Genomic DNA, 23,407 nt, shown 5'->3' on the forward strand with positions numbered 1-23,407 from the left:
CCAGTTCCAGTAAAAGTCTGTAGAGGATGGATAAATCCAATGCTTTCCATGATTTCCCTTCCAGTAAAGTTGGTTTCCAGGGATAATTTGAAGTGCATTTGCATATGGAGATGTAGAGTCTCCTCTTCGGTCTAGATCACAAAAAGAAAATACATTTCATAGCAGGTGACTGGAAAAGTGGCTGAATATATTGAATTAATGTGCATTTTTTTTATTCCTCGTGATTGATTCTGAGATGAGTTTGGATCCTGGTGGCAATGCAAATACTTGGGTTGAATAAGCATTCAAAATTTGGAGGAAATGAAGGAAAAGAAATGAAACAAATGTGTTGATTTAAGTTGTTTACTTCCAGTTTCATTTTGGCAGGGAATTGATTCCCATTCTAATAACTGTGGACTAGATCTGTGGATTTAGGGATGGCAATGGGATTTCCACACACATTCTTCCATTATGAGGAGGGAAACTAAATCAGAGGTATTTGGGAAAGGATTGAAGAGCAGCTCTTTACTTGCATTTCAGTGAAATTTAATTAAACCCCCACAGACTTGAGCTGCTGGTGATCAGAGAGAGGTTTTGTGGTGCAGTGCCATCGTGGGGTTCTGTTTCTGGTTGGATGTCCTCAACGTTCCTGTGTGGAAATGTCCAAAGGAGGCTGGGAATGTCATGGAATTGCAGAGACTTCAATCCAACAAAAGCCTAAAATTACATGTATGTGACTGGCCCAGGGCACACAAGCATCTTAACTTTGTTTTTTAATTGTGTTTTTATTTTTGCTGAATTTTACTGTTTGCTCATTTTTACTCAGGGTGACTGATGAATTGGTTCCACTCTGTTGCCTGGGGATCCTTTTTCTAATTACTGATTCTCAGCTAATTCTCCACATTTCACAGTCATTATCTGTGAATCGGGTATGATTTAAATTCCCAAGCAAAGCTTTTTGGGGTTTTGACCCCAATTTGTGGCTTGATCTGTGGCCTAATACCACTACTGCCTTTTACCCAAGTGGTTTGTTATCTGTTATCTCCCCTGGGAATAAATCCTATTTTTTTTCCATATCAGTTCATCTTGTTTTCCTGGAAAATCTTGTTGCCAAAGCTCCTCTCCCATTTCTCCTGACCCCGTGCTGCTCTTACCCTCTGTCACCTCTCTGTTCTCTTACTCCTTGAACTCGTTAAGTTCTCCCTCTTGATCTTTGAGGTTGGTCTTGACCTTTTGCCTTTTTCATCTCCCTCTGTATCTCTGAACTTCCCAGCTTCCTCAGCATCCTCTCCTTCCCCCATTTCTCATCCTCCTCAAATTCCTGTTTCTTCTCAGCAGACCACTGGGAGACCACTTAAAAAAGAGAAAGGTTTGAAGCACAAATCCCCACCCACACAGGCCAGCTCCTGCTCTCCAGCCAGTGCCAAGAGAATTCTTCTGCCAACGGCAGAAGGAAAGGGCCAGGAGCTCCTCCCATCTCGTGCACCTTTCCCTTTGGAAAGCAGGAATCTGGGTCAGCATTAGCCAAACATGGTCCCTTATCCACCTTGTTGCCTTTTAATTATCCCTGAAAATTGCACTCAGCAAGTGCTGGGTTGAAGTCCAGTAGAATGTAAAAGAAAAGGGATAAAATCACAGCGGAAAGGACAACGTCATGTTTTTCATGCCTAGGAGCTGAAACCATTGCGGTTTATCCCTAGATCATGTCCTTCTCCTTAGTACTGCTTGGTTTAGGGGGCTTCTGAGATGAGCAGTGTTTGTTCCATGGCAAACCAAATAAATCCTGTTTGATAGCTCACAAATGCTCCTATGTTAATCGGCACAAGGAGAGTTTTGTGAGGGTTGGGTGTTCTGGTGTAAAGACCTTGACTTTGATGGTGTAAAAGGAAACCAAACTGCTCCGCTGTGTGCTCTGGGTCATGGAAGTGCCAGAGGTGAGCAACTGCTGCTGCTTTCCATGAGGGAAGTCAACCTTCAGGCAGCTTCTGAATTATCACAACAGTAGTGTCTTGTTTACAGCTCAATGTGAAAGACTTGAACTCCTGGTGGAAATTCAGCCTGGGTTTCAGGACCAGCAGTTTCAGATGAGGAGTTGTCAGAGCTTTGGTCAAAGTTGGAAAAATCACAGTTTGGAGATGGCCTTTTGCTCCAAATTGGAATGCTTTGTGTTTCTCTCTTCCAGTTTCCACTTGTATAACTGTATTCCCATCTCCTGGCTTGTCCCAGCAGCTCAGCTGGGAGAGGGCTGGGTCCAGCTCAGTTTGTAAAGGTTTTTCTGCCTTTAGGATGCCGAAATGGGAGGTTTTGAGAAAAAGGAAGAGCAGGAGGGTGCCAGTCCTATCTCCTTCCCTCCTGCTCACTCTCAGCACACCACAGGGAAATGCAGACACAGGCAACAGCAGTGCCAAACACCAAAAGGAACAACGACAAATTAAAGCAATCATTTAATCAAGGAACTTCAAATTAGAAACATTTCTCACATCTTTGCATTTCAGAAACAGCAGGACCCTGTTGTTTATCCCCTTTGGTTTATCCATTTAAGTGTGTATCCCATGGATTAGGTGTAGGCTGTACTTGCTTTTGCTTCAATGAAATAATGGTTGAATACCCTTTTTTTTTTTTTTTACTGTCCCCATGCATCCTTTTAGATTTCTTTTCCCTGGAGCAATCCCTGTTCCTGAGTCCTCAGAAGCACAGATTATATCTTGATATAATGCAGATTTTATCTTGATACAACCTCTGTCGAGGACAGATGAACTCATTGTGGGGAGTCATCTCTTAAATCATAGCTTAATTTTGAGCAGTTACTCTTGGACCAGGGAGTTGGATCAATAATACTCATGTGTCCCAACTATATCCAAGCCTAAAATTCCAGGATTTGTGTTAGTCCAGAAGCTGTGCTGCATCCAAACACAAACAGCTTCTTTGGGAGGTGTATTAAGAGCCTTGCTCAGGGATGGTTTTGCAGGAATTGGAAGCAACCCATAAAGTGCAGAAGGCCCCACAATTGGAGGAGACAGCCAGTGTCCAGCTCATTCCCAGGAGTTTCCCTTAGTGCTGTCACAGTCCATTAAAGAGCCACAGTGAATCTGCAGAGGAAACATTTCCCAAAAGGTTTGGACAGGGAGACAGGTTCCTGTCACTGTCACAGCACAGCTTTTGCTCTAAAATGCATTCTCAGAGTGCTGGTGGGAGAACCGAGAGCTGTATCTCTAAGGAGGAAGAGTAAGTTTGTAATCCATCAGCATGAAAAACAAAAACACTGCTGCAGGACATTGCAGCTCAGTTAGAGCCAATTGATGAAAATCACAGGATCCCAGAATGGTTTGGGTAGGAAAGGACCTCAAAGCCCATCCAGTGCCACCCCTGCCACGGGCAGGGACACCTTCCACTGTCCCAGGCTGCTCCAAGCCCCAAAGTCCAGCCTGGCCTTGGACACTGCCAGGGATCCAGGGGCAGCCACAGCTGCTCTGGGCACCCTGTGCCAGGGCCTGCCCACCCTCCCAGGGAACAATTCCTTCCCCATATCCCATCTAACCCTGCCCTCTGATAGTAGGAACCCATTCCCTGTGTTCTGTTCTTCCAGACCCTTGGAAATAGTCTCTTTCCATCTTGTAGGCTCCCCTCAGATACTGGAAGGCCACAACTGGGTCCCCTTCCTCATCTCCTTACTCAATTCTGTGCTCCATAATTATGGTAGAATTAAGAGCATGAGTTAACCCCCCATCACTGCATCTTCCTCATGTTTTAATTTCCCACTTGCTGCCCTCTAGTTAAGCTGCTGCTTGGGTATTGAGATGTCTTAAGTGTCAAAAATTAGGGATAAATGAGGAGAGGGCCACAAAAACATAATCCTCCCCTCTGGTTATTTCAAGGAGCAACATTTTTAGATAATCCCTGGGTGCAGGACATACTGTAAAACAGGGAAACAAAACCTGTGTGATTCTTAAGGAGTTCAGTACAGAAGACTGATATTTACCTGCTTGGGTTTGCAGCATTTTTAGCAAGTAAGTATATTTTTTCATTTTATTTTGTTTGCAGGCGTGTTGTCATTTCAGGATGTTTAAGGCAGCAAATCCCAAACAGGAAAAATAAATCTTCTAAAAGCTGCTTTTGCTTGGAGTTTTGCTGACAGTTCTATGAATATTTTTTAATGCACCAGCAAAATAACCTATTTAAGTTATTTTTATTTTAAAACACCCTGGATGCAGTGGGTGGGACATGGAGAAATGTCATCAACCCCGTGCTGCCGTCACTGGTTTTTGTGGTACAAACCCAGCTCCGGCTTTGAAGTCCTCATTTCAAAGCCGCCTTTGTGCCTCTGCTCCCCTGAGGGGACCTTTGGCGCCGTGGGTCATGGTGCATTCCAAACGCCCCGTTTCCCACTTTTCCCAAACATTCTCGGCATAAACAGGGCAGTCAGAGGCATCCAGGTAAAGGAAAAATCAGGTTCTTCTCAGGTTTAACTGTTGGGTTGGTCTCCAGACTGGAGGTTTCTCTGTGAGGCCTGGTCCAGCTCTGACATCTTGTTTTTAGTCAAGGTTTCTCCACGAGGCCTGATTGAGGTTTCTTTGTGAGGCCTGGTTGAAGTTTCTCCATGAGGCCTGAGTGGGCTCTCAAACATCTCAATTTTAGTCAAGGTTTCTCCACATGACCTGGTCAGCTCTCAAATGTCTCCTTTTCAGTGGAGGTTTCTCCACGAGGCCTGGGCAGGCTCTCAAACATCTTGTTTTCAGTCGAGGTTTTTCCATGAGGCCTGGTTGGGATCTCAAACATCTTGTTTTCAGTCGAGGTTTTTCCATGAGGCCTGGTTGGGATCTCAAACATCTTGTTTTCAGTTGAGGTTTCTCTGTGAGGCCTAATTGGGGTTTATTCCATGAGGCCTGGTCAAGGTTTCTCCACAAGGCCTGTTTGGCTCTCAAAGATCTCCTTTTTATTTGAGGTTCTCCCCAATGCCTTGTTGGCTCTCAGAGATCTCAGTTTTAGTCAAGGTTTCTCCAAGAGGCCTGACTGAAGTTCCTTCACACGGCCTGGTCAAGGTTTCTTCATGAGGTCTGGTCAGGCTCTCAAACATCTCATTTTTGGGGGTATGTGGGAGCAGAAGCTCCAGTTGAAGTTTGTGACTGATCAACCAAGCTCAGTGGACCAAAGTCCTCAGCCAGATGTGAGGGTCTGAAATTGCAAAGGTGACGGTTTTTTGTGTGGTGGGTGAGATGAGATGTGGTATGTTGGGGATAAAGAAATTAATCACACATTTAACTGTTCTGAGATGGATGAATTGGGGTGGTCACTGAAAGATGGTTTGCATGTTGCTTTGGGTCCTCTGTCTGTGGGAGATTTTCATCCTGGGGAGCACCGGCACTCAAAAAAGGAGCTTATTGAGAAAACTTGGTGTGATTGGGCCCCACTGTTCCTAATTTTGTCAGTTTTCAATATAAGTTGGTCTCATAAAAATCCAGCCACTCCTGAAGAGATCTTGCATTGGGTATTTCTCCACTCAAATGTCGATGTCCACTCGCCGACACTGTGCATGGGATGAGGGGTTTCATAAAACGGGATAGTTGTCTTTTCTAGAGCAGAATCTGACTATATCACAAGAATGGTAGTTCTCCTGTGGGGTACCTGGAGCAGGGCATGGAGACCTATCCATGTCTTATCCTCTCAAACCTGCTGAGTGAGCATTCCTCCTCCCCCACCACCTTTGGTGCTGCCTGTTTTGTTTGGTTTTTTTTAATTATTCTAAGTAAAATTTACAATAGAAGTAAAGGAAAAAAAAACTTTTATAGAAGCTGCACCATGGGAGGCACTTGATGGAGGTCTTCAAAGGGAGAAAGAGCTTCACTTTTGTCCATTTAGGTTGGAAATTCTATTTTGTGAAAGATTCCAGCTTCTCTGTATGCTGAGGGACAGGATGAGAGGAAACGGCCTCAGGCTGGGCCAGGGGAGGCTCAGGTTGGACATGGGCAGGAATTTCTCCATGGAAAGGGTGCTCAGGCCTTGGCAGGGGCTGCCCAGGGAGGTTTGCAGTGCCCATGGCTGGAGGTGTCCGAGGAAGGGCTGGAGGTGGCACTGAGTGCTCTGGGCTGGGGACAAGGCGTGGATGAGTCACAAGGTGGACTCCATGGTCTTGGAAGTCTTTTCCAACCTCATTCATTCTGGGATTCTGTGAACTTTTACCAAAATGCTTCTTTAGAATACCTGAGGAGTTATTACCACCTCTCAAGTGGGGCTCAAAGCAATGGCCTTGTCTCTATTTCCACTTCCACGTGCCCTGAGTGAGCTCTCGGGCGCTTTTGCCTGCCCAGGATGGTGCTCTGAGACTGGACAGATAGCAAGGGTCCCGTTAGAAGGGAGAAGCACATGGGTGAGCTGATTTGTGTTAGAAAACAAGGATTTAAGAGCAGGAGCATTGCTAAAGGATGGGAAGGACGGGTTGATTCAAGCACAACGAATTGCGGGTGGAATTAGCTGTGAAAGAAGTGGCTTGGGATACATAAACATGAGGATGTGGGTGGCAGGAAGGGTGTGGAAAGAGGCACCAGTGACGAGCAAGTCAAGCGAAATGAAAGCTCTGGGCACTCAAGGAAGGGCTGGAGGAATGTGATTGGAATGTTGGAAGGACTTGGCTTAGATTAGAACTCAGTTTAAAAAAGAAGAGACAAAATAACGCTGAAGCGGGAGGCAGCTTTAGAGCTCAAATTTCTATTCCTTCCATTCCTTTGGCAGAGTACTGGGTGGGAAGTTTGGGAAGACTCAAAGACTCATGCATGGGAATGGTCCGGATTTGTGGGTGGGAAGTTTGAGAGGACTCATGGGTTGGGAAGAATTAGGGGTGTGAATGGTTGTGTGGAATTTATGGGTTGGAAGGTTGGGAGAACTTTTGGGTGCGAATTGGTTACAGCAGCAGGACTGAGACTCAGTTCTGCAGTGGTTGGTGCTGGTGGGAGCTGGTGAGCAAGACCAGAAATGGCCTTTTAGGGAGCAGTTGAACAATTCATGTTAAATTGCCCAGAAATCATAAAAATACCATAAATGTATCTAATGAATATGGATCATGTGCTGTAAATTTGGAAGCCATTAGCTCCGTTTTTTCATTAATAAGATTTTTGGGTGCCTGCAAGATTCTGCTTGAAGGGTCTGATCCCAACACCTCCTAAAATCAGGCTCTTCCACCGAATTTCACCCTGGATGGTCAAAAATGTGCACCTTAATTTTGCTCTCCAGAAACACCCAACACAAGCAGTAAACTCTGCAATTTTGTGTCTAGGTCTCCTTCAGTCTTCTTTTTTTTTCCTGCCTCTTTCCACTCTGGCACATGAAAATGGGAAAAGCTGGAGGCTCTGTTATCAGTCAGGGGTGTAAAGAGAAATAAACAAACTCAGGTCAATGCAACACCCTTGAAAGAAAACATCTCAAGCTTAACCAAATCTAAGGATTTGGATTAATTCCCCCATTTTAGCTCCAGTCTTTGCTGGTTTATACATACTTTGGGATTAGAAGATCTGGTGGTGAGTGCAGGGCATTTTTGGGGTGATTTTGTCCCAAATTTGGGCTGGGATAGAATACCCAATACCTCCAGCTCTCCCGGTCATGGTTGAAAAATCCAACAGAAATTTATCCCAAGGGAGATGCTGGAGAGGTTGGATGGGAAGCTCTTGGCATCCACCAGCTTGCTGTTGGTTGAATTTGCAGGGGCAGAGCATCTGGGATGAAAATGCCAAGGTTTGGGGGAGTCTAAATATCAGTTGAAAGTCTTGATTTAGAAAATAATTGGGTGTTTTGGTGATGTATAAATGCATGTTGCTTTTGATGGGGTGACACAAGGGATGAAAGTATCCTAACATGTTTATATGCCAGCACTGATAAGCTGTGACATGAATTTAGCAAGGACTATTCCATAAAATAAGGCAAAAATGGACAGATTAAACTACTGTAATAACAGGAGAAAAGTAAAACTTATTTGCTGAATAAAGCCCTTACTGGCAAAGCTGGAAAACCACTAAAACCACCACAAAAACAAACAAACAAACAAAGAAAATTTTTACACCAGACTTCTTATTGCAGTTTAGTTCGTGTAATGTATTCCCTATTGGAAATTCCTCTGTCTTGTTGATGTGCTAAAAATGGATTTAGGCTGTGAGGATAATTTATCTGGGCACAGGCTGGCACCAGCACAGCCGGAAGAAAAATGGGCAAACCACGAGTGCTTCCATAATGATTCTGTTCCTTACCACAGGACAATCTTTAAGTCACAGCCAATGCCAGGCTGGGATTAAAGGGGTCTGGGGTGATGTTCTTGCAAAGCTGCCAGAACACAGGCTGGAGAGCAGGCCGTGCTTTCATTTGTTCATCTTCATTTGCTTCCTTTCCCTCTTGCAGACTCACTACGAGAGTGGAGAGTACATCATCCGCCAAGGGGCTCGAGGGGACACCTTCTTTATAATCAGCAAAGGAAAGGTGAGTTCACACCTTCCCAGGGCAAGAGGCTCCCAAAATCCCACTCCAGTCTCTCTCCTCTCCTGAGGCACAAATGTGTCAGCTCTTGACATTTAATGGAGGTCCTTGGCTGGGTCAGGAAGGAAGAGGTGCCTGAAGGGCCGGAAACGAAATCCCCTGCTGGTTTGCACAGGTGCTCCCAGGGAACCCTCTGGGGTGGAAACTGTTGTTGAGTCTCTGTGTAAACGACCACAAAACTCAATTTCTTTGAAATAAATTCTACAATACTCCATGATTTCTTTGCTAAGCATTCCCCTTTCCAAGGCTGGCTTCCAGGCTTCATTCCCATGGCTCTTTCTTCCCAGCTTCTCCAAATAATAGAAAGGCAGGGATGTCTGAGCTCTCTCCACGGGGGGAAAAAAAGGTCAAAGTTTCTCTTCCATTGCCCACAGGGAAAGTATTTTTGACTTCTTTTCCCATAAAATGCTGATGGAATTTTATAGACCAAGTTTTTTCCTTCTATTCAACAATTATTTATAGTTTTTTTAGCCTGCCTAATACACTTGAGAGACACTTGGCTTCTTTCCACGTAGCAGGATGGAGATTTTGGAGGGAATACACAGTAATTTGCCAACTTCTTTTCCACCATCGTCTTCCACTTTCTGGGAGTCAGTCTTCTTTGCAAGGCAAAAAAAATGATCTTTTTCAGATCGATAAGAATGTCACAAAGAAGTTTTTGAAATGAAGTTAATTACAGCCTGCAGAAATCCAAGTTTGTTGGTTTGATGTCCTTTCACTTCCCTTCACTCAGAAATAATTTTCTGTCTTTTCCCAGAATCTGGACAATCATGAGCCAAGCTTTAAATCCTTTTTCTTTTGCCATTTTTTCATGGGCAAAAATATTGGGATGGTGCATCTCCCTCCCACGCCGAGTGTTTGGAGCTGTGTTGGCCACTGAGGCTTTTGCTCTGCTGGGTCAGGTGGATCCCATCCCATCCCGTCCCAGCAGCACAGAATCCTGGAATGGCCTGGGTGGAAGGGACCTCAAAGCCCATCCAGTGCCACCCTGCCATGGGCAGGGACACCTTCCACTGTCCCAGGCTGCTCCAAGCTCCAAAGTCCAGCCTGGCCTTGGGCACTGCCAGGGATCCAGGGGCAGCCACAGCTGCTCTGGGCACCCTGTGCCAGGGCCTGCCCACCCTCCCAGGGAACAATTCCTTCCCAATATCCCATCCATCCCTGTCCTCTGGCAGTGGGAAGCCATTCCCTGTGTCCTGTCCCTCCATCCCTTGTCCCCAGATCCCTCTCCAGCTCTCCTGGAGCCCCTTTAGGCCCTGGCAGGGACTCTGAGACCTCCCTGGATCCTTCTCTTCTCCAGGTGAGCACCCCCAGCTCTCCCACCCCGACTCCAGAGGGGCTCCAGCCCTGGGAGCAACTCCATGGCTCCTCATTCCAGCGTGTCCTCAATCTACAAAGAAATGTACAAACCAAATCCCAGTTGTTGGCCTGCAGCCTTTAACCCTCACACAGAAGACCTCCCATGGCCTTGGCCATTGCTCCAGAGTCCTGGACTCCTCCTGGAGCAGCTCCTTGGCTTTGTCCCTGGCCACTGCTCCTTTATCTTGCTGTGACAGCTGCTGGCCAGAAAAAGGGAGCTAAAATAAAACAAGGCACGGGGACTTGCTGAAAAAATTCCCAGACTCTCAGCTGGAGCCTGATGGCTTGACAGAAATTCCCACAGGGACAGTTAAATCCTGGCCAGTTTTCCAGGCTTATTGCTTTGGAAAAGAGACACCAGTGGCCGATGGATGGATGGAGCTGGAGAGAGTTTAATTTTAATGCCTGGTTTAGGATGGATTTAATAATCCATCTAAGGGTACAGCCCGAGACAGAGCCTCAGCAGTGAAACACAGAAAAAATGGTAATAAAACATGGGATTTTAGAGCCAGCGTGTTCTGCCTGGCACCTGCTGAAGCTGGAGCACCTCTCCTCCCCTGTCCTGTGGTAAAACTTGACCCAGCCAGCTCAGTAAGCCAGGAAAATCCTGGGAGCACACCTGCAGTGTCTGCAGTCAGCGTGAGCAGGTTCAGGAAGAGCTCCTTAGGGAACATCTGCCTTGCCTGTCACGTTGGAGTGTCTGGAGGGATACAGAATCATGGAATGGTTTGGATTGAAAGGAACTTAAAGCCTTTCCAGCGCCACCCCTGACATGGGCAGGGACACCTTCCATTATCCCAGGCTGCTCCAAGCCCCAAAGTCCAACCTGGCCTTGCACACTTCCAGGGATCCAGGGTCAGCCACAGCTGCTCTGGGCACCCTGCCTGCCCACCCTGCCAGGGAACAATTCCTTCCCAATATCCTACCCATCCCTGCCCTCTGGCAGTGGGAAGTCATTCCCTGTCCCTCCATCCTTTGTCCCAAGTCCCTCTCTTGTACCTTTAGGTCCTGGAATTCTGCTCTAAGGTCTCCCTGGAGCCTTCTCTTCCCCAGGCTGAAATTAGCAGAGATAATTTTTTACATTTCTGAGCCCATCACTCCTCTCAGAAATACTGAGAAGACTTCTGCTCTGTTTTCTTCCAGCCTTTCCTCCATTGATAATTCCTTTAGGACCAAATTCCTTTTGCTCTTTTTCCCTGTCAGCTCCATCCAGTCCACCTGACCCCACCCATGAGCTCCTTCAATGTATTAATTTTACCTTGTTTCCTCAAGTCCTACCAAGCAGAAATCAAAGTGATTTCCAAACATGCTGTGTGCAGGAATCTGTGCAATAATCATGGATGGAAATGGCTCATTCCCTTCAGCTGGAAATGCTGCTGCTCCATCCTTTGCCTTTATCCAGAAGCAGCATGGGGCTTGCTGTGCCATTTTCCACCATTTTCCCTTTAAAATCCACAATGTGGCACCAGTTTAATGCAGGTTCCCCACTGGAGGCTGGCTCGGAGCTTTTGAACCTCGTAGAAGTCACGCTGTCCTAATCCCTGAACACTCTTTGCTTGGGATCAGTGGTAGTCATGGGAAAAGGGCTGCAATCTGCATTGAAGTTCCCTCTGTTTGTCCAGGGGTGTTCCTGGCTCATCCAGCCCACATTCCCTACCATTCCATGAGGCAGTGCAGGTGTTCAGTGCCGTGTGCTGCTCATTAACCTCTCAAACCCACTGCTTCTGCCACCCCTTAAAGAGCTGGGAGAAGGTGCAGCCAACGAGCATAAATTTAATAGGGAAATTACACCAGGATATCACTGAATCCCAAAGGATGTGCCTGACATCCCACCTTTTGGCTTTGGGAATTTCCACGTGCAAAAGCTCTGGTTAAAAAGATGGAAAGATTTGATTTCTGCTCCAGCTGGAGTTGTCCCCTCCCTGAACTGGAGAGAGAGCAGAGCCACCCTTCATCCTGCAATGCCTCGAACTGGTTCACTTCAGTTGTGTCCAAATGGTGGTGACTTGTGTTATTCCTGTCCCTTCAGGGAACTTGGGAATGCTGGGAATCACGTGGAACAAGGCTAGTGGAAGCTTAGGCCGTGTGTCTGATGGATACACAGCAAGTTTTTGGAATTTCATTCTCCTGTGTCTGTGCTTGTGCAGCCAACTCCACATTTAGAGTTAAAAACGTTCCCAAAAATCCAGAGCTGTGTGTTTTTGCAGGAATGGTAGGAAAAATCACTGCTCATTTTCTTGGATGGTTGGCTTTCGATGCCAAGGGAAAAGTGCATGACTCTGGGGAATTACATTGTTCCCAGAGGAGCCTTTCCTGAGAGATCCAGGAGGTGACAAATTCCCCTCTGAACAAAGAGGTTTTAGTTGTTAATTAAGAGTTCCCTGAATCCCGTGGGGTTTTGGCTTTTCCACAGGTGAACGTTACCCGGGAGGACTCTCCCAGTGAAGATCCCGTCTTTCTCCGCACTCTGGGGAAGGGGGATTGGTTTGGAGAAAAAGCCCTCCAAGGGTAAGTGCTCCTTATGAAGTAGTTCTTGGATTTTGATATTTTCTCTAGGATTTTTGCAGCTTTCAGGAGGTTCTGGCCACTTGGGCAGAGATTGGGAGTGGATTTATTGGATTTATTCTTTTGGAGTTACTGGATTTGTGTTAGAAGGAGGCCCTGCCTCAGTGGGAAATGGGCTTGTTCTGCACTTGAGCAGCCAAATGTAGACCTTCACTTGCTTGTGGACGTCAAAAATCAGCTTATCTTAACGCTTCCTTCCCCAGATATCCATTGGAAGCTCAAAGAGTTGGATTTTTGCAGCTCTGGAGTGTCATTCCTGTATGGAAAAGGATAATTGTGGTCATCCTGATGGGGTGGATGGCTGAAAGCAGGGCAGTTTGGGGGGTTTAAATTGCACTGCTGTATTTATGTGGGATTTTGGAGGTGGAAATTGGATGTGAGTGAGCACTTTTATATAAGCATTTTCTTTTGGGGATGAGCTAAAAGGAGAGGAGCTGCAAATCCACGTTCAACAGGTGTTTATTATAACAACAGGTTTTATTAAAGCAGGAATTTGGGGCGCTCATTCATCATCATGGACAAACATCCTTTCCTGGGGGTTTATCTGGAGGCCAGAGCTCTTGGGCATTTTTTGGGATGCTGTGGTGATCTGGTCAATCCCTCCTCTACCACCCTTCTCCCAAATACAAGGTGGTAGAATGTTTGAAGGCTGAATTTCCTGGCACTTCTTGGCAACCAGAGATGTATCGAGCACAAACCTCAAGTCCATGAATCTCTACCATAATTACAAAATGCTGTGTTTACTGAACAAATATCCTGATTTTGATTCCATCCCTGCATGGCTCTGGTGACATGGAGCATCCCCACGGTGGGAATTCCTTGGCATTTTAAATAGAGAAGTTTGAGACTGGTTAATTTACAATACTTGTCTGCATATATTTGAATAATCAATATAGAAATGGAAACCTCATTACTGAGAGGACATTCTCAGCATGCAGGGAAAGCACAATCCTGCCATCCCTGGCAGTGTCCAAGGCCAAGTTGGACACTGGGGCTTGGAGCAGCCTGGGACAGTGGAAGGTGTCCCTGCCCATGGCAGGGGTGGCTGGATGGGCTTTAAGGTCCCTTCCCACCCAAACCATTCTGTGATAATTTTTTTTTTTTTTTTTTTGCTAGAGAGGTGGGATTCCTCCAGAACCATGCCTCCAGTTTGCTGATAATTACAGGAGTCTTACAGGGAGATTTAAATGGAATAATGTGAAAATATTGTAACGTAAACATTTGGTAGCTCAATAAATCGCTAAGTAATGAGTTTCTGTCAGGATTGTGTGAGACATTCCTGTTTGACCACCTGGGAAACTTTTAGGATTATTCCACTGCTCTAAAATAGAGCTATGGCTGAGAGCTTGAGATAAAATGGAATTTATACTTAATTTTCTTTCCTTTTTTATCTTTGATTAATTTTTTAAGACTTTACCAAGGCCTTAGCAATACTTGGAATCCCAGAATGATTTGGGTTGGAATGGACCTTGCAGACACTTTATTGAAACCTGGTATTTCATGTGTGTAGAGTAAAACAACAGCTACAAATCATTTCTTCATTAGGACAGAAAATAACGCAGAAACGCAGCCCAGCAGGAGCCGGGATAACAAATCCCTCCCAGCAATATGTCCCTGACAGAGCCATCAGGGGCTGATCTGGATTATCCCATTTTCCATGCCCACAGCAGATGGCACCCATTAGTTCCCAGTATCCCATTGCACACCGTCAGAACAAGTCATGAAATGATGATCCACATCCTCTCCCAGGCCCCTCGTACCTTCCTGGCTAATTGGAGGCAGCAGATGGATAATTTGCAGTCTGGCACGACATAATTTAGGGTGCTCCACAATCAGGTGTTGTTTTCTTCGTTGTAAAGAAAACATTTGATAGGGCTGGTTACAATAATTGTTTCTATCAGCAGGGAAGTAAAGTTCCTTCAAATCAGCGTGGGGAGATAACTCAATGCATAACTCAGTAATAACTCAATGTGAATAACTCAGTGTGGCTCAGGGACTAAAACTGGCTGATAAATTAGGGGGTGCTGCCTCGCTGGCCTCACACAGCTGGATCTTGCTGCAGAACATCTGGAGCATGCCACAGCCCCTTCCAGAGGGATATTTTGGGAGCAGCCATCCATCCCATCGGATGGAAAATGAGGTTTAAGCCTGTGGCAGGGAGTCTTGAGACAGAAAATGATGGGCGAAGAAAAGAGGACAGAGAACAAGCCTATGGGAAAATGAGGGTTCTGAGCACCCTGGGATAGTGGAAGAAGTCCCCTGCTGAAGGCAGGGGGTGGAATGGGGTGGGCTTTGAGGTCCCTTCCAACCCAAACCAGTCTGGGATTCCATGGATGACTCCTTCCTGCTGCATATTGCATCATGTATTGGATTTACGCAGGGCTAGTGGTTTGAGTGATGTGGGTTTCATCTGGTTTTGGGGTTCAGGAGGAGTTCTGCACCTGGAGCAGGGGCCCAGGGCAGGGGGCTGATATTTGCAGAGGTGGTGTGGAGAGGGAGGGGTTTGGTAGAAATATTCATAATTTGGTTCATAAGGCTTTGGCCAAACTGGCCAAGTCTTGAGGTCCAGCTGGGATTTTAAGGTGAGTGCTTTGCTTTTTAAAAAGGGGATCCCTTAACACTCCTGGGCAGTGGCAAAAGAGGAAAAATATGGGTGAGTAGCCTAAGCTGAAGCTGAGAAAGAGCTTCCATAGCATATGTGTGTCCATTGGATGTATATATGTATAAAAATAAATGTGAGGGTGTATCCTACTGAAAAAAGCAATAGGAATATGGATGATTTAAACCTACAGGAATAGCACAAAGTTGTAACAAACGTATTTTGTGTTATAGCATGAAAACAACAGCTGGTAATGTAGTGGTTTCACGTTTACTAAATTTTGGTCTTAGTACTCACTCTTTTTCTGTGGGAGAGAGTAGAAGAAAAGCAAAGCAGGCTCAGCCATTAAAATGAACAAATAGTTTTATTAACACACACTAAAAGAATGGAAAAAGAAACTGTACTAAACCCATGACAATTTTAAGGCTGTCTTATTGCATTTCTAGGAAGAGAATTTTAATGCTGTTTTATTCTGAAAACCGTTGAGTTTGTTCATTTGCCCATGCGGGCTCTCCTGGGAAATAAGGAAGTTATTTGTTCTGTGGGGAAGCACCTGGGGGACACCGAGCTGTCCCTGGGGCAGCAGAGTGCCCTGGGGGTCCTGGGGGACACCGAGCTGTCCCTGGGGCAGCAGAGTGTCCTGGGGGTCCTGGGGGACACCGAGCTGTCCCTGGGGCAGCAGAGTGTCCTGGGGGTCCTGGGGGACACCGAGCTGTCCCTGGGGCAGCAGAGTGTCCTGGGGGTCCGGGGGGACACCGAGCTGTCCCTGGGGCAGCAGAGTGTCCTGGGGGTCCTGGGGGACACCGAGCTGTCCCTGGGCAGCAGAGTGTCCTGGGGGTCCTGGGGGACACCGAGCTGTCCCTGGGGCAGCAGAGTGTCCTGGGGGTCCAGGGGGACACCGAGCTGTCCCTGGGGCAGCAGAGTGTCCTGGGGGTCCTGGGGGACACCGAGCTGTCCCTGGGGCAGCAGAGTGTCCTGGGGCCAAGGAGGCCAAGGGGACGCTGGGGGCAGCAGGAGGAGCACTGGCAGCAGGGCAGGGAGCGATGGTGCCCCTGTGGCCAGCCCCGGAGGCACCTCTGGAGCGCTGTGTCCAGCTCGGGCTCCTCAGCACAGCGGGGCCAGGGAGCTCCTGGAGCGGGGCCAGCGGAGGCTGCGCAGCCGAGGAAGGGCCCGGAGCATGCGGGTGCCCGGGAAAGGCCGAGGGAGCTGGGGCTGTTCAGCCTGGAGAGGAGCCCCAGGCGAGAGGGGCCCTGAGCCCTGGGTGTCCCTGTGTGCAGGGAGGGCTCCCAGCAGGGCCCAGGCTCTGCCGCGGGGGCCCGGCAATGGCACCGCAGCCACGGGCAGGGCCTGAGCCCAGCGATTGCCCCGGCACGGGAGGCACAGCTTCTTCCCTGGGCGCTGCCCGGCCCTGAGCACATTGTCCACACGGCCTGGGGGGGCTCCTCCCTGCGGCTGCTGCAGAGCTGTGTGCGCACAGTGCTGTGCCCTGGGCTCTGGGATGGCCCTGCTGGAGCACGGAGGGGGCACCGGGTGCCCGCTGGGCTCCCTGTGACTTGTATGAATTATTTTAAGGCATGACATGTGGAAAAGGTGTGGGAATTTGGGAAGCTGTCCCTCCATCACGGTCATGGCAGGTCAGCTCATATATGGAACTGCTGGAGGAAGCTCCTGTTTGACACCCTGAGTCCCCAGGCCCTCCCCTCATCCTGCTGCTTTGTAAAGGCACATTTGTAAAATACACATTTTTTGATTGATTCTTTGCAAAATGTGTTTGTAGGGGGTGCAGGAATTGTGGTCCTTGGGTTGCGCAGGATGTGCTGTGCCCTGGTGACCTCAGCAGTGATAACTGAGCTGTTGGGACTGATTTATATCTGTTTTTCTTTTAAATTCTCGATGATCTGAAAATGAGAATGTTGGTTGCTGTTTCTCGTGGGACAACACATCTACTTCCAAGAAAATTATGCTATTTCCCATTTACATCTCCACCTCTGGTAGTTATTTTCCCTAAATCACAGAAATCAGATCTCTTCTACCTCCCCCATGTCCCTGGGGCATGATTTGTGCCCTGATAATAACAATAAAACAATATCCATGGGTATGGGTAGGAAATGTCACAAGTTTGTGTTGACGATTCCAGAAAACTGATACCTTATTTCCCACCTGGAGTAGTGGGAAATTGCTGTGATGGATGTTGGCATCAGCGACCAGAAAAGCATGGGAATGCACGTGGGAAATATCAAATCAGGAACATTCCCATCCGGATTGCAGCTGGTGATGTCAGAGCTCTCTTTATTCAGGAATTATTGTTGGAGCTGAATTTAATGACAAAAGCTTCTTTAAAGGCTGAGAAAGAGGCATCATTGAAAGTAGGACTTGGTTTCTTTTTCTTATAGAGGGTTTTTTCTTGAGTCAGATTCCAAAATTCATTGTTTTTTATTAAATCTCTATTAACTCTGCAAGAGGTGCTGGGATCACCCCACTCCTGCTCCTCTGCTCTAATTCCTACTTTCCTTCTGTGTCCTTCAGTGATGCCACTGCTGGACTGACCTGACCTTTCCATTGCTCCTTTTCCCAGGGAATAAATGAAACAAATTGTGTTTCCTTAAAAACGTCATAACCCAAACCTGGAAGCCTTTGGGGTGCCCCGCCTTGCTTCCCTGCTCTCTCCTTTCTTGTCCTCTCCAGCTTTTTTCAGGTTTCTTGGCTGTTCTGGGAAGGAGCTTTCACACCTCCCCCCCCCCCTCTTTCCCCCCCACCCCATTTTTTCCACTTTATGCTCTGCAGTTTTTATGGGCTGAATCCTTTTCCAATGTCCTTGAGCTGAACCTCCCAGGAATAATGAGGGTTATATTCCACTTTCATGGGACACCTTCCTTGCCATCTCCTGCTCCCACTAAAACCTTCCCATCTGCTGCCCTGTGAACCTCATTGTCCTGAATTTTCCAGGGAAAAGAGAGTGGGATGGAGCATTGGGAATATTTGTCACTCTGGGACACAGAGGCAGGCACACAAGTGTAGATGTGGCAGGAATCTCATCTCAGGGTGACATTTCTAGAGAGACGTATATGAATAAAAGATACATTTATCCTGTAAGATAAAAATAGGAAAATCCTCTTGTAATTCCTATTTCTTCAGGGAGAACCACAGCTCCTTCTGTTGCAATCCGTGTGTTTTTGGGAAAAGGTTTCTAACCGCCAAGAAGTGTTGGGAAAGGGCTTGGAAAGCAACAAAATTCTAATGTAGGAAAGCAGATGGAATTTGTGATGGAAAAGGCTGGAAAAGTGGGCTGTGGGGTGGAAGGACCATGAGGGAAGGTTCCCTCCTGGGTGATTCCTCTTGGCATGAAGCCATTCCTTGGTTGCAGTGCTGGGTCATTCCCTATTCCCATTGCAGCCCAGTTTGGGAGAGTAGAAGAGGGAATTAAAAGCAGCCACCGGGTAGGAATGCAGTCCAGGATAATGCAGAGCAATGCAATTTTCCAGCCAGGAGCTCCAAGGAGATGGAGATGTACCCATATGTAGAGGCCACCATAAAATGGAGGCAGTGCTTCAAGTATTGATGTGCAGGAGAATGGAGAAAACAACCCCAAAAGAATGAACAAACCCAACCTTCTAACTCTGGCACCTTGAGAAGCATTTTTGCCATCTCTGGTGCTAAATCCAGGGTGTTTTTCCCGTTTCCCAACACCAGGCTCTGTGCATATCCCATGGACTGCAGATCCCAGACGTGGTCTCCAAGGACTGGCTGGAATTTTTGTCATCCATTATCTCAGATGCTTTTTACACTTCTTGCAAGCACTGAGTGATCTCAGAAGATATTTCAGCCTTTATTTCCCTTTCCCTGCCAGGGAGATGGGAGCCCTGATAGGTTCAGATCCTTCGCCCTGAGGCACAGGAAGCTTTTCCAGGCTTTGGGAAAGCTGTTGGCAATTCCCTGAAACAAAACCCTCCCAGAGGCTTTGGAGAGTGGGAGCGCCAAAGCTGGGACAGCTGCAAGTGGGGAGGCAAAGTGACACTGGGACAGTGTCACCATCTGCTCCCCTCAGGGCTGGAGCTCCTCTGCAGGGATGGCTCGGGAGGTGGCAGCTGGGCCTTGGAGCTGACTGATCTCCTGAGGGCACCCCACGGCAGAAATTCAATTAAATGGTGGAAAACGTGGCCCTGCCCTGCCCAGGCTGCTGTTGGGGTGGCCTGGCCTCGAGACCCTCGGCTCAAGCACAGAGGGAGGGGGTTTATGATTGCAAGATGGTGGAATTGCCATCAGGCCCTTTGTGGTTTGTTTAATTCCAGTATTACAAGCATGATGGATTTGCTTCGCTTTCTCCAAGTCAGGCCCTTCTCCCAGGTACCAAGCAGTAGGAGAAGAGGAAATGGCCTGGGGAGGGTCAGGCTGAACATCAGGAAGAATTTATTCCCCAAAAGGGTTGTAAAGCATTGGAACAGAGTGCCCAGGGAAGTTGTAGAATCCCTAAAAAGCATAATCCTGGCATGGTCTGGAAGTGTCCAAGGCTTGGCACACCGTGGGATAGTGGAAGGTGTCCCTGCACGTGTCAGAAGGTGGGAACAAGATGAGCTTTAAGGTCCCAACCCAAACCATTCCAGAATTCTGTGCTGATTTCCATGATTCTGGGCCTTCCCTCTCTGCCCTTTTTTTGCCAACGTATGAAGGAATGATCTGGAAAGGACCAGAGGGCACAGCAAGAAGTGCTGGCTCCCACAGCATCCTGCTTGAGAGCACTGCACTGGGACTCCTGAGGAGCAGTTTATTTTCTGCTTTTCCAGCAGGAATGAATTGATACTATTTGCTCTTGCTGCCTAAAATCACAACACAGAATGGATTCTACCAAAGCTCCATCTAAGCGTGGCATTCCCAGCACCCAGAATTAATCCTGACCAACATCCTGAACCGGAGCTGCAGCTTCAGTCATGTATGATCCTCGCTGGGTTGAATATCCTCAGTCAGTTTTAAGATCTTCCTTCAGCCACTTTAAAGTGTGGCACTAATTGCCACAGAAGGCTGGGGCTTGTTTGGGGATTGTTTTTTTTTTTTTGGATGAGCCATCTGCTGCTCGAGGCGATGCCTCCGAGTTCTCAGATGTGTAGTTGACTTGTTGATTTTTAGAGTCTGGTGTCTCAGATTATACATGTGGCAACAAGCCAGGTGAAGCCAATTTTCCTCTACTGTCTTTACATTTTCTGGCACATTTATTGACTTGTGAAGATCTCTGGAAGGGGTCCCTGCCCATGGTGAGGCAGCTGGAACTCCATGAACTGTAAAATCCTTTCCAACTCAAACCATTCTGGGATATTCTGAACTCAGCCCTACTTTTTCATTAACAAGAACTACAATTTTTATAGAAAAAAAATTTGCTGTGTCTTAAAAAGATTGTAATATATTTATATATAAATATCACGTACATAAAATTTTATATTTATATAAAGATTTGGAGCTGGAGCTCAGCACTCACAGTGCAGTTCTCTGTTCTGGCAAACAGTTCAGTTTATAATCTCAGGGGTTTTCCTAATTTTTGTGCAGAGAGCTGGGACCACCTTAGTCATGCTGGCCAAAAAGATCCTCATGAGAACATCTCTGGCTCTGAGGGATAGGGATGGTCAGGAATGAAAGGTGGTGCAAAGAAATTCACCTTTTTTAAAATTTATTTTCTAAGAAAAAAAGAAAACAAATATCAGAATCATGGAGTGGTTTGAGTGGGAAGGGACCTTAAAGATTCAAAATTCCACTCTTGCCATAGGCAGGGACACCTTCCACTGACCCAGGCTGCTCCAAGCCCCAATGCCCAACCTGGCCTTGGGCACTGCCAGGGATCCAGGGGCAGCCACAGCTGCTCTGGCCACCCTGTACCAGGGCCTGCCCACCCTCCCAGGGAACAATTCCTTCCTTATATCTCACCTAATTTTCCCCCCCGTTTGAAGCCATTCCCTCTTGTCCTGGCACTCCATCTTTTGCCCAAAATCTCTCTCCATCTTCCCTGTCGTCCTCTTCGGCACTGGAAGGACGCAGCGATGTCACCCTGAAGCTTTCCTTCTCTGGGCTGAACAATTCCAATTCTCTCAGCTTTTTAATATCTGTCTTTAAAATATTGTTATCAGCCCAAACTCTCCCTCAGGGAAAAAGAGCCATTAGGAGATAAGGTCCCTTTCAACCCAGACCTTTCTAGGAGTTTAAAAAAATCAAAAATTTACTACTCTTCTTCTTCTCACAAAAAGGGGATAAATAATATTAATTTGTGTGGGGAAGTTATGCTCAGAGCCAAGTTGATGACTCAAATGTAGTTAGTAAATAATCAAGTGTTTTGGAGTCTTAAAGACAATTGTTGGTTTAGAAAATTGCAGCTTACGAATTGTTCTTGCTTTTCTCCAACTGAGTCATAGCCTGGGAATGCAAACTGGTGTTTGTTTTTTTTTTTCTCCTTTGAAGATGTTGTCTAAAGAGCAGAGACAATGCTCCTCCTGCTGAGTTAAAAAAATCAAAAATAATCAAAACTATATATCTAACGCTGGGCAGGCAGAGTGTGCCAGATGCAGGAAGGGAGGCAGAATTCCAGGGGTTTGGGGCAAAGCAGCACTACAGAAGGTTTATAGTTACCCATATATTTGCTTTTGCTGCAGTGAACATCTCCAGGAATTTTTCCAATGTCTTTTTCTCCAGAGCCTGAAAAATTTGCTGCAATGAGGAAACAGGAAATAATAAATATTATTGCCATTTATTAGCTAAGAAAGCTGCTGGAGCACCATTCACATCAAAAGAATATAGTTTTAATTTATAAAATTCTTAAAATAGCACAATTTGGAGGATCTGTTTTCCTGTGTGAAGTGGAATGAGTCGAAAGGGCGGTGATAGAAGAGATTTCAGGGGTCAGATCTCGTTTTTGCTTCCTGGAAAGAGAATAACCCTGGAAATTAAGTTTATTTTTCCCATTTGGAGGGTGTGAACCAGCCTGACAGGGCTGAAGGCTCCAACTCTTCCCTTTTCTCTTTTTTCATGATTTTTTGCAGGCAATACCTGTGTTGTGCTAAAGAAAAAAAAGGAAACAATGGGGGAGGGGGGGAATTCACACGTAATTTTGTCCTGCACCAATACATTGCTGTAAATAATAACCATCAATTATTAGATCTAAATGCTTTATCCTCATATTTCAAAATGAGGATGTTGGTGTCAAAATAGTGGTTCATGACAGATGTTTCTAGCTGGGGAGAAAATCCATGCTCTGAAATAAATGTATTTTTAACGAGAGGAGAGAAAAATCCCTGTTCAAGAGTTCCAGTGAGGAAATCACACATTTTTCCTGGGAAGATGCTTTCATTGAAATACTCCCGCCAGCTCTGTTCAAGTTTGTAAGCATTAAGTGGAACTGGGGAATGCAGCAGTGAATTTGAATTCTCTTGACTTCCTTTTAAAAAAATACCCAAACAAGTGAAGATGCCTATGGGCCTCCTCCATGCAGGAGTAGGAATTAATTCATGGGATGTAGACAGGATAACCCATGTTAGCAAACCCTCAGAGCAGGTTTACGACAAGATGGAATCAGAGAGGGGAAAAGAAAGCAAAAAATGGGATATCAGCTTAAATTTATAGCTAAATTTACTACAGCACCTCGTGATGTGGCTGCTGTTCAAATCTCCTTTTGTACCTAGGATGGATTTGGGTTTCTGTGTCAGGCTTTGGAGCTCAATTTAAAATTCCTGTAATTTATCAATTTTAGAAAGTTGAGGGAGTTTTCTGCACAGTAACCCAGAATTGGGATGCAGGGCCCAGTCATTTGGTGACCATCATGAGGCACCACCGTAATTAAATGTTAAAGCCTGTTCTTTATAATTAGTCAAACGTTCTCTCTTAGAACCATATTAAAATAATTCCACCTCTGAAATACAGAATAATACGAGCTCATGGCTTGCACTTTGTCTGCTATAATTTAAACACAAAAGAACCCAAGGAAACAGCCCCAGGTTGCACCAGGGGAGGATTAGGTTGGATAGCAAGGAAAATTTCTCCACTAAAATGTTGTCAAGCCCTGAGACAGGCACGGTGTCAGTGGTGGGATCAGCATTCCTGGAGGGATTTAAAGGATGGGTGGAGGTGGCACTTGGGGACAAGGGGCAGAGGTGGCCTCAAAGTCCATCCAGGCCCACCTCTGCCATGTGCAGGGACACCTTCCACTATCCCAGGCTGCTCCAAGCCCCAAAGTCTAACCTGGCCTTGGACACTGCCAGGGATCCAGGGGCAGCCACAGCTGCTCTGGGCACCCTGTGCCAGGGCCTCACCACCCTGCCAGGGAAGGATTTATGCCAAATATCCCATCTAAATTTCCCCTTTGTCAGTGTGTACACATTCCTGTTGTCCTGTCCCCTATTCCTTGTGCCCCGTCCCTCT

General features: G+C 46.6%; 1 protein-coding gene across 6 annotated transcripts in view; it reads left to right on the forward strand.

Annotated features, from left to right (window-relative positions):
- PRKG1 (protein kinase cGMP-dependent 1) overlaps positions 1-23,407 on the forward strand; it is a 375,433-nt gene that overhangs the window by 274,829 nt on the left and 77,197 nt on the right. For all 6 annotated transcript variants that reach the window (XM_040070860.2, XM_040070863.2, XM_040070862.2 and 3 more), the window contains 2 exons: positions 8,359-8,436; positions 12,266-12,360. In XM_040070860.2, coding sequence (XP_039926794.1) covers positions 8,359-8,436; positions 12,266-12,360 — 173 coding nt within the window. The remainder of the gene's footprint in view (positions 1-8,358; positions 8,437-12,265; positions 12,361-23,407) is intronic.

Source organism: Hirundo rustica, chromosome 8 (genome assembly GCF_015227805.2).
Source record: "Hirundo rustica isolate bHirRus1 chromosome 8, bHirRus1.pri.v3, whole genome shotgun sequence".
Taxonomy (NCBI): domain Eukaryota; kingdom Metazoa; phylum Chordata; class Aves; order Passeriformes; family Hirundinidae; genus Hirundo; species Hirundo rustica.